Source organism: Uloborus diversus, chromosome 5 (genome assembly GCF_026930045.1).
Source record: "Uloborus diversus isolate 005 chromosome 5, Udiv.v.3.1, whole genome shotgun sequence".
Taxonomy (NCBI): Eukaryota; Metazoa; Arthropoda; class Arachnida; order Araneae; family Uloboridae; genus Uloborus; species Uloborus diversus.
The window spans coordinates 145,028,749-145,044,808 of record NC_072735.1 but is presented as its reverse complement, the minus strand read 5'-3'; the positions used below and the strand labels follow the sequence as shown (position 1 = coordinate 145,044,808).

At 33.5% G+C, this 16,060-nt stretch overlaps 1 protein-coding gene across 1 annotated transcript in view; it reads right to left on the bottom strand.

Annotated features, from left to right (window-relative positions):
* The window catches only part of LOC129221894 (structural maintenance of chromosomes protein 5-like), a gene marked incomplete at its 3' end in the record, with an annotated part of 198,620 nt that overhangs the window by 128,091 nt on the left and 54,469 nt on the right, over positions 1–16,060 (bottom strand). The window contains 3 exon segments of the mRNA XM_054856266.1: positions 4,552–4,760; positions 9,858–10,012; positions 10,481–10,598. Coding sequence (XP_054712241.1) covers positions 4,552–4,760; positions 9,858–10,012; positions 10,481–10,598 — 482 coding nt within the window.

Below are 16,060 nucleotides of genomic sequence, written 5' to 3'. Positions count from 1 at the left end.
CACGTTTATGTTAGAAATTGCGATGGATGTAGATCAAGGGAGAAAATGGGGATTGGAAATATAAGAACAATTAGTATCTTTCCAAATTTATAAAAAGTATGGGGTCGCTCTGAGTCTGAAAAAGCGAAGCAAGGAGGAAAACTTCACAAAACAAACATAAAAAGACAGAATCTCAATAAAAGCTGGAAAATTTTCATTCCTGAATAAATGTATAATACATCCTATTATAATCTATATGTTTTCCTTCCTTCCTCAGTGGCACTACAGCCCTGGGTGGGCCCTGGCCTTCTCAACAATTTTCTTCTACACCTCTCTATTTTCGGCCATGGCTTGCCAATTTTTCACTTTTATAGTAGACAGATCCTTTTCAAGGCAATCAACCCATCTGAGGTTAGGTCGACCCCTTGTTCTAACTCCTGTAAGTTTAGCTAAGAAAATTTTGTTTTTTGATTGCTCTTTATTTAATCTTATAACGCAGCTTGCCCATTTGAATCTTTGGATTTTTATGAATTTGACTACATCAGGTTCTTTAAAAGCATGATACAGCTCTAAATTAGAGCATCTGTGCCAAATTCCATCAACCTCCTTTCCTTCAAAGATGGTCCTTAAAATACGGTCTAATCTATATGTTTTAATATTCTCAATTTTATGCAACATTTTCAGCTTATCTTGAATTTTTAAAATTAATATCACCAATTAAAAGATTGATTTTTTCTTTGCACTGGTACAACCAGAAAAGCAGATACCTTGTTTTTTTTTTTTTTTTTCGAATAAGTAATATAAGCATTATTTGCTAATATTAAAAACAGATTCTCCAATTAAGTTGATCTTTTGACATTCTTAGTGTAATACTTTTAAATTTAAGGTAAATTTGTAAAAGTAAATAAATATAAAAATTCAGCTTCTAAAATTTTTTTTTTTTTTTTGATAATTCTTTGCATGTTTATAAACTAGGGTTCTTGTTTAGCATCTTGATCAATGACTATGAAATTGGCTAACACTTGCTAAAAGATTATAAACTGAAATCCTGAGACTAAAATTCATTTTGAAATCACTAAATGATTTATTAATTGTAAAAATTATTTTAAGTAAAACTCTTGAACAAGTCACACTGAATTTGGCTGCAACGTAAAAAAGAAAAAAAAATTAGACTTTTTTTTGGGGGGGGGGGGAATAGAAATAGTCACATTTTTCAAAAAAAGAAAAAAAAATTATTTTTGCAGCATACAAATAAATATGGGGATAATGAGGTACTTAGCAGCTACTCTTTTAAGGCATACCTACATATTATACTTCAAAAAATGGCTCTCTCTAGTGTAATTGTCATAGAATTCCCCTCCTTGGGGAGAAAATTGTCTTCAGTACGAATTCTTATGAACTATATGGAGTTCAACTCTCCCCTGGTATTGGTGGATGATGAAAAACTGGCACTATCTTTTAAGAAGATAGCGAAACTTTTTGATGATTGATGGAAAAAACTGTTTAAAACATGAGAAAATTTTTAAAACGGGAAGTGGATGTAAAAAAAAACGGTAGTCTCCAGATAAAAACAGTAGAGTTAGCCAAGTACGCTGTGTGCTTACAGAAGAATTTCAGAGACAAATATGTTCAACACAGTAATGGAAAGGATCATAATTAGCGGGAGTTCTTTCAGCTTGAAGGGGATTCTCTCTAATGTTTGAAAGAGCCCTCTTCAAAAACTGCTAAGTTTTTGGTCTCCTGTTGGCGGCCCATTAAGTTCCAGGGTCCTGTTGTAAAAAATATCAGTTTACTTATGTGTTGACCCTTAAAGAGCTTATGTAACTTAATTTAAAAGTTTAGTATGAAATTTAAGTTTTCAATGAAATTTTGATAGATGGCACTATGTGTGATGCATCAATTTAAATGAATTCAATTATTTTCAATCATACCGGAAAGAAGGCATGTTTTCTTCTTCACATGAAATGCAGTTGGAGTGTTTGGTTCATCCTAGCACATTTTCATCTTTAAAACTCGTCTGATTTTTTTTTTTTGGGGGGGGGGGGGGTGTCGGCACACTCAGAATTGCGTTTCAAGTTACAGGTAACATTTTCTCTGTACATGATTAATTACATTATTAATGATTAATTATATTATTATGAAATTATTACTGTAACATGATACTTTATTTTCACTCTGCCAGATTAAGATAGTTTGAGAGTTTCACACATCATAGCTGAATAGTGATGGTATTCCATAACCAACAGGCCCTCCAATTCCGCAAGGCTTGCATGCTCTATATAGCTGCTAGAGATACTAATGTTCTAAGAATATTATCAATAGAATAAGTAAAGTGGCAGTCATGCATACAGCTTCTCATTCTTTTGATATCACGTAAGTGTTGCATAGACTTTTTTTATTGTATTTATAAGAAGTGTGCAAGATCAAAAAAAAAAAAAAAAAAGGACGGGGGGGGGGGGGGGGGGAATCTCAGATGCAAATCTACACAAATGTATAGGTTTAAACTTGTATTTTATGTAGCTCATTTCTTTTAAAATGCCTCTCCATATTAGTTTATTTTTATATCTTCAGTGATTCATTCAGAAAAAAGTTTCTCATTGATTGAACTACATCACATTTCAGCTACCTTCACCATTGAACTTCAAGGGAAATCAAGTTCAGAAAACAATGGCCCAATGGGGTTGTTTCCTTCAGTCAAAAGTAGTACTTTTTGTCACTGAAATTGATAGAATAAGCAAAAAAAAAAAAAAAAAAAATAACATGGACCAAAAAAATACTATCATTTTCCCAACAGTTATTTTTAAATTATTTTTTTAAATATCCGATTTTTGAAACAAGGCGTGGTCTTGATGACGTCACAAATGATGCACTTTACCGCATTTTTCTACCACGATTCCACGTTGTGATAATCAAGAAGCGAATTAAAATTGCGCTCTACCCTTGCTATCAACCATATTGTTGCCAATACACGTAAGTAAAGATGTGAATTAAATATTTTGCTCTGTAAATGGCAACACAGAATGGCATTTCATCATTTGTGATGTCATCGGACAGAAGCATGAACATTGAAAGCGTGCAGATTTGAGTAATTTTTCAAAAATATTAAACCTTAAACAAATTATTTTTAAAATGTTCAGATCTTATGTTTTTAAGCATGCTCTTTCAGAAAAAAATATTTTTAAAATTTTGGAAACAACCCCATTACATAATTATTATTTTTAGTGGTGACTGGAGTGTTTTAGCAGGTCTCAGCACTTTGTTGCTCTTATGGTGGGTCTCCCAACCATTTTGAAGCACTTTTTTTTTAAATTAAAAGGTGCAAATAATTTTATGACATGATAGTTTTTTGGTGAGAAAATTTTGGGAATGGTCGGTCTATTTCGGGAACTATAGCGGGCTGTAAAATGCATTAGGGGGGATTAGAGAGTTGGAAGAATTGGACCACATGCAGAGAGCAGGGATTAAAATGTTTCTTTAATTGGCTCTGCTCCGTCCCATCCCCTCTAATATGCCACAAGGAACTCGTCTGCTTTCTGCACAGAAAAGATGTTCCCAGGGCTATTTAGTTCTTGTTCTTGGAACAGATATTTGCCACTGACATTGCTAGACCTTGTTTGATATTTGAGTTTCTGTAGCTGGTACAGGCTTTTTCTGGTACCAGTTACAGATACTCCATCTGGTAAAGCGTAATTCAGACATCGTCTGCACATCTCTTTCGCCACGTTAAGAGGACAGATGTGGGTTTTTCCGAAAAGAGAGAAGTACTCATATATTGCGAACGTGAGTAAAGCACATGTCAGTACGTTCACCCAATAGAGAGAGTGTGCTCATCTCGTGGAGACCTATGAAATGCGACTGTCTACTCTATGGATGCAAGATATCTAGCTTTTCTTCACGTTGAGGGGTCCTGTAGAATACAGCTTGCTATCATGGCAACGCCGATCGAAAACTGGTTTTTTAGGGAGAAAAAAGCGGCGCTCACATGCCGTACGGACGACGTGTGAATGTTGCTTAAGGTTTTTTCCTGAATCGGTTGATTGTTGATTTTTTCTTCTGCTTCAGACTGATTATGACGTTAAATGAGTGTCAAAAGAGTGATGAAAGCTTTTATGCATTAAACTAAAAGTTTTGGAAGCAATTAAAAATAAGAAAAGGCAGATGGATATTGCAAAAGCTTATAACTTGATATGTGCACTGGAAAAGGAAATCAAAAAATGTTCAATGAAATCCATGTTCAAACAAGCAAGTATATCTAATTTCTTTTGAAAAAAAAAGGAAACTGTAAGGAAATATACATTTTTTATACATTCATTGGTGTATTATGTATTTTTTTTCTTTTTTTTTACTTACTTAAAAATGTAAATATTTTAATTGGGGGAATGCATGTCAATATTTAAGTAATGAAAAATAATTTACTACTCATTAAACCAGAAAATTTGCACCTATATTTTAGGTGCAAGACAAGATGCTATTTAATTTCTTCTCCTCAACTCAGGCATTATTAGAGTGAAGTACATAAATGCCAAATATTAAGTGTGGATAATTAAAATAGTATTTGAAAGTATAAATTACCTGTCTCGTGCATTTACGTTGGGTGATTGAAAGGCAGACAAAGGTTGATCTGGAGCCATAACAACATTGATAGAAAGTTTTTTGGTAGTTCTCAGTATTGTGATCAAGTGTTCTGCATCTTTTTTATCTTCACAAACAAAAGCCAATAAGTCCCTCATTGGAATATGATTCTCTATATATTTGCGATCTTCATCTCTTCCAACTTTGATCTAAATTTAAATAGTGGAGAAGAGATGAAACTTAAACATCAAAGAACAACATTAAATAAAACTTAAATTTTGAAAACTTCATTCCACTTGATATTTTAAGTATAATCTAAAACAGCATAACAGTTTATCATACAAACTACTTGCACAAATTAACCCTTTAACTATTATTATTATAACTTGGTAGAAAAATACTATATTCAATCATATCAATCAAATCAGTAAAACCATGGGAGATCAACTTCTGGCACTTGCAGTTTTGGTGGTTTCTTGGCATTCCAGAAAAAAAAAAAAAACCATTTGTGCAAAATTTATTTAATTCTCACATTAGGCATTGCATTTAGAAAAATCAACAACTGCTACAGTTAAATGAAAGGAATTAACAGCAATTGCTTATAAAAGCAATAAAATTAAACCAAGAAATTGAAAAAAAAAAAAAAAAAAACATTTTTTTTTAAATATTGTGCAAGAAACATTTGGTTCAACAAATATCACATATGAGGCAATGAGAAGCAAAGGGATGCAAGTGGACTATTTTAAGTTTCGAGTAAAATGCGTTTAAAGATCAGAACCTAGGTAGGCTTTCATTGAAATTTTTTTCTAAACCATGCTACAGAGCAGCACCTACCAGGGCTACTAGTACAATCTCTTGCCCCAAGACGGAGGAGAGGTTCACCTACAGACCCCGAAGTGTTTTTTTTTTGGAGAAAGGGGGGGGGGGGGAGTAGGAAATAAGGAATAAAAAATTTAAAAAGCAGGAAAAAATAGGAAGAGATAAGACTACACACACATCAAGAGGAAACAAATTTAGCGTAAATTTTATTTCTAATGTAAAATAAACTAACAGTATTTTTGATTTAAAACTGTCCCAAAAATAAACTTAGCAGTACTTTTGAAGTATTAAAGGGATTTAATAAAAAATCGAGTTGCAAAAACAAAACGAAAGAAACAAGCTGACAATCATCAGTATGAAAAATAAACTGGTGAAAACAAAGATATTAATTAAAAAAATCTTTACTAATAATAAAGCTCAAAGTTTATCTGGATGTCTCTGTGACTCGCATGATGCCCAAACCGTTTGGTCGATTTTCATGAAATTTGGCACGGAATTAGTTTGTAGCATTTGGGTACGCACCACGAAGCGATTTTTTGAAAATTCTATTTTGTTCTTTTTCTGTTCCAATTTTAAGAACATTTTACCCAGCAAGTTATCATAACGTGAACGAGTAAGTTACCAAATTATCATAATGTGGAACCGTAACATAGGCGAGCAAATGAACAAGCAAATTGGCGAGAAATTCATCATCCATTATTTGTAAATATACAGGCGAACCAAATGGCCTTTTAATTTTTTACTACGGGCAGTGGCGCCGACTCCATGGGGCCTGAGGGGGCCCGAGCCCCCTCAAAAGTATTTTTGAGGGGGCAGAGCCCCCTAATAAATCAAGAAAATTATTAGTCATATTATGGTTTCTAAACTCATAAATTTATCTTTTATTTTCCTTGTTTGAAGATAGTTTACCTTGTAAAATACATTCAGCAATGAGTTAAAACAAATAATTATTATGGTAGTAAGCAGGTTAACTGAAAACGAGTGGTTCGAATAATGATGGTGTTACGATGCGAACTTACAGGTCAAGTCTGTTGCTAGTGGGCAGCGCTGCGGCGCCCTCTTCTAAGTGTTGCTGATCTGGAAAAAATATATGAGGGTTTGATTTGTATATTAAATGGGAGGCGTGATAGTTTTGAATGCTTTTGGGAATTGTGTTTAAAAGGAAAACCTTCACAAAATGATGATCCTTTCGCTTCCTCGGAATCGACATATGCCAAAGAAGTATGAAAACAACAAAGCCAGCTCACTGCACACTTTCAAAATCCCAAAGTACTACAAGGCAATACATTGAGGTTTGTGAAATGGTACAATCTTGCATTATTGGGCTGTTTACATCAACTGGACTCACATATGTCATTGCAGTTGAACAAGAGTGCTTGCTTTTATTAAACAAAAGTGAAACAAATTTTGAAAAATCAAGTGAGTTTTTCAAAAATGACCTAGACATTGAGAAACTGCGTTTACACTTGAATATGTCAGCCAATATCACTTATGAAAAAACAATTGGTCTTAAAAAACATGCGTTAATTAAATTACCTTTTCACAGAAATACTGTGCGTGTTTGTATTTATCATTTCTTTTTTTCAAAGCCAAAAAATATGTGTCAGGCTTGTCAAATTTTCGGGGTTCTAATGTTGATTAAATGACTTTAAAATGCTTAAAAAAAACTTTGAAGCTCACTATTTTTGATCTCAAATTTAGAAAATTTCCTGCGGCAAGACCCCACCCCCTTCAATATATATTTTTTTAAGTCGACATCTCTAAGAAGGCCCTTCCATGCAAGTCAAGTGCCCTACCTTTTTCAATGCCTCGCTACGGCACTGCACGGCTCCCCGTAGAAAAGAACAAAAAACTGTCTCTTTCTAAGACAAGTGACATGATCTAGTTGAACTAGAAAATTTGTATACCATTTTTAGATTGTTTTACGTTAAAAACGCCATGTCACATTTGTTTGTTTAAATTAAACACCAGAAAATATGTAAATAGGCATTTTCAAGGTACAAAAATCTGACCTTAATTGGGGGGGGGGGAACCTCTGTGGGATTGCATAACCACCTAAACCCCCGGTGATGTCTAGCCCACTCCAAAATTTTTGCAAGTCGGCGCCTTTGACTACGGGCAAAACCGTGCTGGTACCGCTAGTATGAAAATAAAATCCCAACAAAGAGACACCTTTCAACAATATGGTAATAAAATTTTTAAGCGTGAAAGAATAAAATGTAATATAGCAATAAAAAAACAATAATAATAATTATAATGAAACTCATATTTTAATGCAATAAAATCATTTTTGTTAAAGATTTGTTTTGTCAAAAACAAAAACATTCCTTCAAGTGCATCCATTTATCATTTGAAAATACTAACACTTTCAGCTCCTGTTGTCATAAACTATGATACAAAAAGCGAAGCAATTATTAAATTAGTTCTAGTTAAAAATAATCAGCAGCTGACATGCATTTTTGCATAAAAAGGGGAAGGTGTTTGAATTTCAAAAAAATGGAAAAAGACTGAAAATGCAGAACTAAAATACATTTGTTCTTGAACATGGGATATAAAATTTACATTAAAATAATGTATTTTTAGCATTCAACATAAATTTTTGTTTCAGGCACATCATTTATGGGGGTCATTGGAGTCAATTTCTTCCCCTCCCTGGCTTTGGAAAATTAATGCTTAACTATACAAGTTTGTGTGGTTTTTGTTGTTTTCAGATAAAATTTGCATCCAGTATACATCCTTCGCTAACCACTCCCGGGGGGAAAATCAAAATGACGGGCCAGTTTTAATTTGAATCAAGCAATAAAAACGAATATTGCTTTATTGGTTTGATAATTTTTTACCTCCTTCTTGTTCCAAAATTTTTGTCACGGAAAAAAAGGAAAAATCCATGCACGGTAAACATAACATTTTTTCAAAGATAATTTTTATCAAAGATAAAGATTAGTTAGTAATGTTTATCTGTGCATAAAAAGGAAGGCATGTAGTTTCTCTCAATCCTCAACATACAACAAAATTATTCATTCGGAAATTGTTTACGAAATATGCCTGCATATATCTCTTTCTCTCTACCCCCTCCCCTCTCTCTTGATCAGGCGCCCTGAGTACAATAACTTACAGTAGATATGCCGCATCGGCATAATTGCCGCCCCCGAAAAAAGTCTGTCAAAAAAATTTTAAATGTTCAGATGCCGCATTGCCACAAACACAGCACATAAAAATGATGAGCAACTCCTTGATATTGATGATATATCAGAGTAGAAAATACCCATTAAAAAGAAAAAAAATGCAGTACATATTTGCTTGTGGTTCAATTCCCCAACTTTTAAAAATGTGGGGGAAAAAATGGAATCTCGCATTTAAATTAATTTTCGATTTTTCTCCAAAAATCAGAAACATTTTGCCGTTTTTTTTTTGCAAATAAGCTCTTTGCAAGGAAAGAAAATGAAATTTAAAAAATTTTATAATTATGTTTACGATTTAGAATGAACAATAATCATATTTATGTATGATTCTGTGATTATTTTTGAAGTGGTTCATTTTTGCGAATTTCTGTTATCTGTCGCTTTTATTTTGTACTAACATGAATAAAATATGTACAGTGTACAGGTTTTTCATCTTTTGCTTCCTTATGTTCCTTTTAAAGTTTTACATTGCTTTTCTGTTTAAATAGAGCTCCATTTCACTAGTAAAGCAACTAAACAAAAAATTGGCGAATAGGAAATTTGCCTTTTCCCACATTTTTGAACAGTTGGCCGTTTAATTAAAGCTTCTAATTGACAGGTAAATAATATATAATTGCATCAGAATGTCCCAGTATCTATTTCTTTATTGTTTCATTAAAACAGTAGGACTGAAGTCGGGGCAAAAAAGGAAAATTCGATCATAAACGCTGCAACAGCAAAAAGTCACCTATAAAAATTTAACTTTTAAACATGTAAACGCCGCGCAGTTCCTTCCAGAAATTACTTTAGTCAGTCAATGAAAAGCTCAGGATCTGCTTGCTTCTTTTGCTTTTCAAAATTGAAACATGCAGAAAATTGGTGCAGCATTGTAAAAATAAGAATCAATGCACAATTAGAAGTGCTATACCAAAGAAAGAAAAAGTAGGGAAAAAAAAGGAAAAAGTAGGAAAATAAGGAGACAGCTCTAAAAAGTAGGAAAAAGTAGGAAAAATAGGAACTCTTTGGGGACTGCCCCTACCATTTGTGTAGTGGTTATCTCCAAATTTTTAATTTTGCCACTTGCATCCCTTTGCTTCTCACTACCTCATATGATCTATTAGATCCTATTTTTCAAACTTCTCAAGATCAAATTGCAAACTGGAAGAAATCACTCAACTGTTTACGGATATTGAAGTTTTGGTTGAAATCACATAGGTTTGATATCAACATGGTCTTTTGAATACAAATTCAGTAAAATTGGTAAAAAAATTAATTGTTAATAGTAATTTTAAATTACTTAAAAAACAATATTACTAGACTGCATACCTGCATTAAAATAGGCGTATAAACATTTGATGAAAACACATGTTTGTTTTCAAGGAGCCAGCAAGTTGCTTCATAAGCAGCCGATGAAAAACCTTTCAATTTTTTGAGTAAATTTTTTTCTTCATTTTGCATTTCAGCTAGTCGCTTTTCAAAACCTGGTTTCAGTGGGGAAGAGAAACATTCGATCACAAACAAGTAACAAAATAATGCATAGCACAGAAAGACTACAAATAGCTGAGTATTAATCAAATAGAGCGTGCATATTTAGTGAAAATCCTTTTTTTTTTTCTTTTTTTTTTGAGGGGAGAGAAATTTTTATTTTGCTAAACTGTAAGGTAAATTAATTGAATTATTTTTTTATGCACATCCCTATTTATCCCCTTTTATGCACATCCTTAGTATCTTACTTTGTTTTGTTAAAATGATTGGACTAAAATCGGGGTGATAAAAAGAAAAGTCAACCGTAAATGTCACACCGGCAAAAAGGCTGCACTTCAGAAAATTTAACTTTCAAACACATAAATGCCACACCAGAAATTACTGTTAAACAGGCCTCCAGCCTTGTAGCCATCCTACTACATAATATATAATAAATAAATATGGGATGAATAAAATAAACTCACGTGAGATTTCATAACTATACATGTTGCCTTCTGCTTTAAATTGTTCAGCCTTTTGAAAGAGTTCTGCGTGCTTAAATTCCAATTCCGTAGACTGCTTAGCAATTCTTTCCATTTTTTCCTTAAAAGGAGAGAGAGAGAGATGCATTGCAAAAAAACTGACACAGAATTTTTATTTTCTTGCATGTAAAATGTAATCTTTTATACCAAGGATTGCAACTGAAAACATTTTTTAAAAGCACAAAATGATTTTTCATAATGATATAAACACCTATTATCAAAATTCTGCAACCTTCAGTATCAGTATCGTATGATTTAAGAAAAAATTAATTTCAGACCTGCTTAATCCAGTAATAGATAAACAAATACCTCATTCATAAGAATAAAACCTTCATGAACCGAAGATTTCCCCATGGACACTATGTTAAAAATTCCCGTTTAATCAAATATGTTCCTCAAATTACCGAATAAAACCGGTCTTCTATATATATAAAAATGAATGTTTGTCTGTATGTCATCCATGAACTCAAAAACTATCCGGCAGATTTGGCTGAAACTTTCACCGTTTGTTATTTTTGGTACTGGGAATGTTTATAGACCAGTTCGAAAAAAATCCGATCGATAGTTCTTTTTTTATTCCAATTTAAGTCACAATCCATTGGATAAATATGAATAAAATTATCAGCTGCAGAAATTAATTCACGTGAAAGATCTCATTGATAAGAAGTTAGCTGTTGCCATTTTTCTTGAGTTTGAACAAATAAATTCTTTCTTTATTGTTTTACGCAGGGTTGCCACAGAAGTTCAAGAATGAAATTCCAGGTTATCGATCTTCACCTTCATTTTGCAACATTAATATATACATCTCAAATTTTGATAAAACTTACCTCATTTTCAAACTTTACAAACAATGGTTACCAAATTTAATTTACTCAAGCTGAAATAATCAAAAATATGTACTAAGGGTGGTTATTTTTTTTTTTTTTTCTCTCAGCTCAAGTCTAAGACACCCCTTATCTTTTTTAAACTTACTAATAGTATTGTGCTGTAAAAGTTTTAACTTCTTACTCAAATTTTAAGAGGGTGCTCAATGACCCCTTAATTTAACATTAGCTCTAGCATAGAAAAAGTCACAAATTTAGAAACATTTCATTTCCCCAGCTGTTTTTTTTTTTTTTATGTAATTATTTTATTGCAATGAATATGCATATAACTCGTGTAGATTATAGTATGTAACATTGTTTTTTCAGTTCAATGTATTTTTTAACCCCCTTCTCATAATTATGAAGTTTGAGGGAGGGGGTCGAGCACCCTCTTTCAGTTGGAATAGGAAGTTAAAATTCTTCCAGTATTTTACTATCCACAAGTCTAAAAACATTGAGTGGTGTCCTGTTTTCTAAGAGAAACCTTTTTTTTAAAGTGTATTTTTGAACTATCCTAATGTACTAACACAAGTGAAGTAAATCACTGTAATAAACAATTAATGTAAATGTAGCATATCTAATTTTAAATGGCGAGGAGCCACTGCCTTACATCGTGAAAGAACTGCAAAATTAACAATTGTGACATCTGTATCACAAAACTAAAGTTAATTGCTAAAATAATCTGAACTAAAAAGTTATGAAACCTAAACTTTTTCAATTATTGCCTTCTACCCCTCCAATCCATTGAATTCAAAGCGCTTTTAGACTTTGGCCTGTGAAAAAATCATGCATCTTTTAGCTTCACATATTTCAACTGTTTGTTGCCCATAAAACAGGGGTGCTCCCCCCCCCTCCAAGTTCAATGGCACAACCCCAGCACTTTTTTTTTTTTAACCCTCTTTTTTTATTTATTTTTTTACCTATTTATTTATTTTTAATTATTATTGTTTAGAAAGAAAAGTGTGATCACTCCCCAATAAAATACACACACACAGATGAAAATAATAAAGTAAAATAATATGAGTAAATAATTTGAATAAAAATAAAGTAAAATAAATAATTAAAAAATTCCCCCCCCCCCCCCAAAAAAAAAAAAAAAAATTTTTTTTGATGGCGCAACTTGCGCTATAATCACTCCTGTGGGCACCTTGTCATAAAGTTAAATTTTGAGCATTGATCAGAAACTTCTCTGATGTGCAGATTTTTTTTTAATCGAATTACTTTTATTTTGAAAGAAAGAAGCGCATTGGAAGTCTTTAAAGATCACTACCAAAATACTAAGATTAGCAATACTTCTGTAAAAAAGAAACTTTCTAAGTTTAAAATTGTCTAATGAACTAAATTTACAGAACAAAATTGTTTAGAATAATATGATTTCATTAATTAATTTAAAGAAATAATATAAAATATGAAAAGATTATTGCAGCTCATTAAAAACTTCAGTCCAACTCGCAGAGAAAGCAATGTGCTGTGCATCATAACAACTTCAGAACTGCTGACGTAAACAAGCTGTGTTTAAATAAATTCCGCTCAAACGAGGAAGAAAAGAAGTACCTTCTGCGCACGCCTCCGACTGCTATTGCGCACGCGCCAATGGCAGAGAGTTGATAAAAAGAATTGCAGGGGGAAGAAGAAAGAGGGGAATGACCAAATGATGAATGGGAAGGGAATGGCGGCGAAAAAAAAAGGGCTGAAAGTTTTTTTTTTTTTGACGTCATAGACCGCGGGCCGTGCTAAGAACGATCGGAAATATGCAATTGTTGACCTAACAAATTGTGTCTAACTCCCGCAAGGAAGGTAAACACCAAGTTTAGCAGATGCCTTTCTGTTTCACATTTCTATAGCTATCAAATGAAATGAAATGTCAGAATTCAAGTTGTATGACTAAATCATTTTATTTATAATAATCCAATAATTAACAACTGTAAAACAAACTTGAACATAGGTAAATGGTATAAACAAGTATGAGGAATTTCAACACTACTCAAAAACATCCTTCATGTACCAAAAGAACATCTTCCCAAAAAAACATTTGACAGCCTAACATGAATTATCCTAAAAATGTTTCAAAAATTTTAAGTCCCTAACTCTCATGGCGAAATTCTAAAAGCCATCCTCTAAGTGCAGGACGTCGCCTCAACAGCGAACGATCCTCTCAAAAATACGACTATCGTCAGTCGAAAATGAGAAACGCGAGCAGAAGAAGGAAGAAGCGATTTCTTTCTCATTTCCCCTTGCTTATATAATACAGCGCACTCTATGCACGTCACGCCGGATATGCCTACGTAAGAGCTCAGTCTGGATGTTTCCAGAACATTCGATTTGCCGCGGAGCTATCGGGAGATTACATCATCTCCGCTCGTGCTCTGACGTCACATCCTTCTTCCTGACGAAACACGTCGTTCACAGTCGTTCTGATGTTTATACGTAGATTCTCCCGTACGCGAATTGAAACAAGCGTCCTTTAAGGGACAAGATTAACTGCCTTTTCATTATTAAAGAAATACAAGTGAGTAAAAACATTTACACTTAGTTTACACTTAGCTTCCAAAAATGAATTGTTGAGAATATTTCTCAAATAGACATTTTTGGCTATCAGCAATTTTTCATTTTCCCTGACATTTCCCTGATTTTCGGCCATTTTCATTTTCCCTGACAATTCCAGGTTTTCCCGGTGCGTGGCAACCCTGTTTATGGCTTTTCATGCAACGGGGGGATTTAAAACTTTTTCTATTTGATATTTTTAGCGATTGATTGATCTTGCAAACTGCGTGAGTACAAAATTTGAGTATAGTCACGGCTTCACTTGATACCTGGGCCGATTATTATGAAAATTGCTATATATATGTATTTTTCCACGGAGAAGGTGCATAATATGCTCATTGAAGCCACTCGCCACCAGGTGGCACTGCAGAGTAGCAAATTCTGCCCTGTTCAACCGATTGTCATGAAAATCAGTATAATGATGTATTTTTTTGTTGGCGTAGCAACGTGCGTCGGGTACAGCTAGTCTTTTATAAACACTTTTGGTGAGAAAAATTCTGAATAAATTAAACACAAAAATTTCTTTATACATTTCAATGGACTATGCTTGGAGAAAAAGGGTTCCATAAGGTCTTACCTGCATTTGATTTTTACAAAATGTTTGAAAATTATGTCATTTATAGTAATGTTACTGCAAAAATCTTCTTTGGAGAAGCCTATAACCACTGAGAAGTCCATCCCTCTTTTCTAAATATAACTTATTGCAGTTTTTTCTTTCAATGTTTCTTCTAATTTGAGCATAACTAGGTTATTGTGTGTTTTTTAGCATTAGGGGAGAGATGTACCTTGGGACTTTTAATTTTTTAAGAATTTATTTTTAACAGCTATGTTTTTGTAATCTCTAATAATAACCCAGGGTTCATACACTCAGTGGCGTACTGGGTCCAAAATGTGTACCGGGAAATACACTTGACCGGCGCTTTGTTCTATTTTCATACCCCCTCCCCTCCCTCAATCCACCTAGCTAACTAATAAATTAAACTTGACGAACTTCCTATCAGAGGAGTAAATAATCTTCAGCGCCCTGAATGAAATGTAGCTTTTGTCCCCCCCCCCCCCCGGCCTCCCGTTTGACGAAATGAAAGAAAGTTTTTCGTTTTAATCTTCCTTCGGTGATGTTAGAAAAAGGGGTGTTCTGGGTCGGGGGGAATATGCTCAACCGGAAGTTTTTCGAAATTGAAGTCCAAAACACGAATATAGGAAAATCTGAGACAACGTTAGTAAACGGGGAAAGAATGTGGTTTGGGACTCTTAGAAATTTTTCGAAATTAGTCTCAAATATGCAATACAGTAAGCCATCTTAGGCAGGGTTGCCAGAATTAAGAACAGTAAATACGGGACAGGCTTCTAGGAGTGAAAAGGTGGGGGGGGGGGATATTTTTGAGCCGTCTGTTCATGATCAATCATTTCAAAAATTTAATTGCAACAAAGCATTAAACTTCAAGAAAAGTCTCCAATCAAATATCAAATTATAAAAATCGTTTTTATTGCGATTGACGACGCATGCGCAGAGATATATTTCCAACATTAGTCAAAATGAGTAAAGAAGCAATCATTCGGTTCCTCATGATCTGCTGCCAAAACAAAAACATACAAAAAAATCAAAACGAAAATAATTTTTGCCTTTGCTGCCCATGATTTTTTTATTGCTCATTATTTCACATTTTTTGTTTTACTTTATTTTTTTCCCCTTAATATAATCTCGTTCTGTAAAATATTGTTATCAGCTAGAATACTGGAATACGGGACTTCAGCAGTCCCGTATGGAAGTTCCCTGGGACGCGGGACAAATTTTCAAAATATGGGACTGTCCCTTGAAATCATGGACGTCTGGCAACCCTGATCTTAGGTGAAGTTAAATAGGTTAGGGTCCGGAAATTTTACCCCAGAAGGTTTTCGATATTACAGTCCGAAAAACGAAAACTCAGATGGTTTATAGCAATTTTGGAGCAATGCTGAGGTCGGAGGTTCTCATCCAGAATGTTAAAAAAAAAATAATAAGTTCTAAAAACGAAATTAATGATGTGGGCGATGAGTTGTTCAGAACTTTTCCTCCGGAAATTTTTTGAAGTTAAAGCCCTAAAAGTGTAGCTGTAGACCATCTGTGATGATTTCA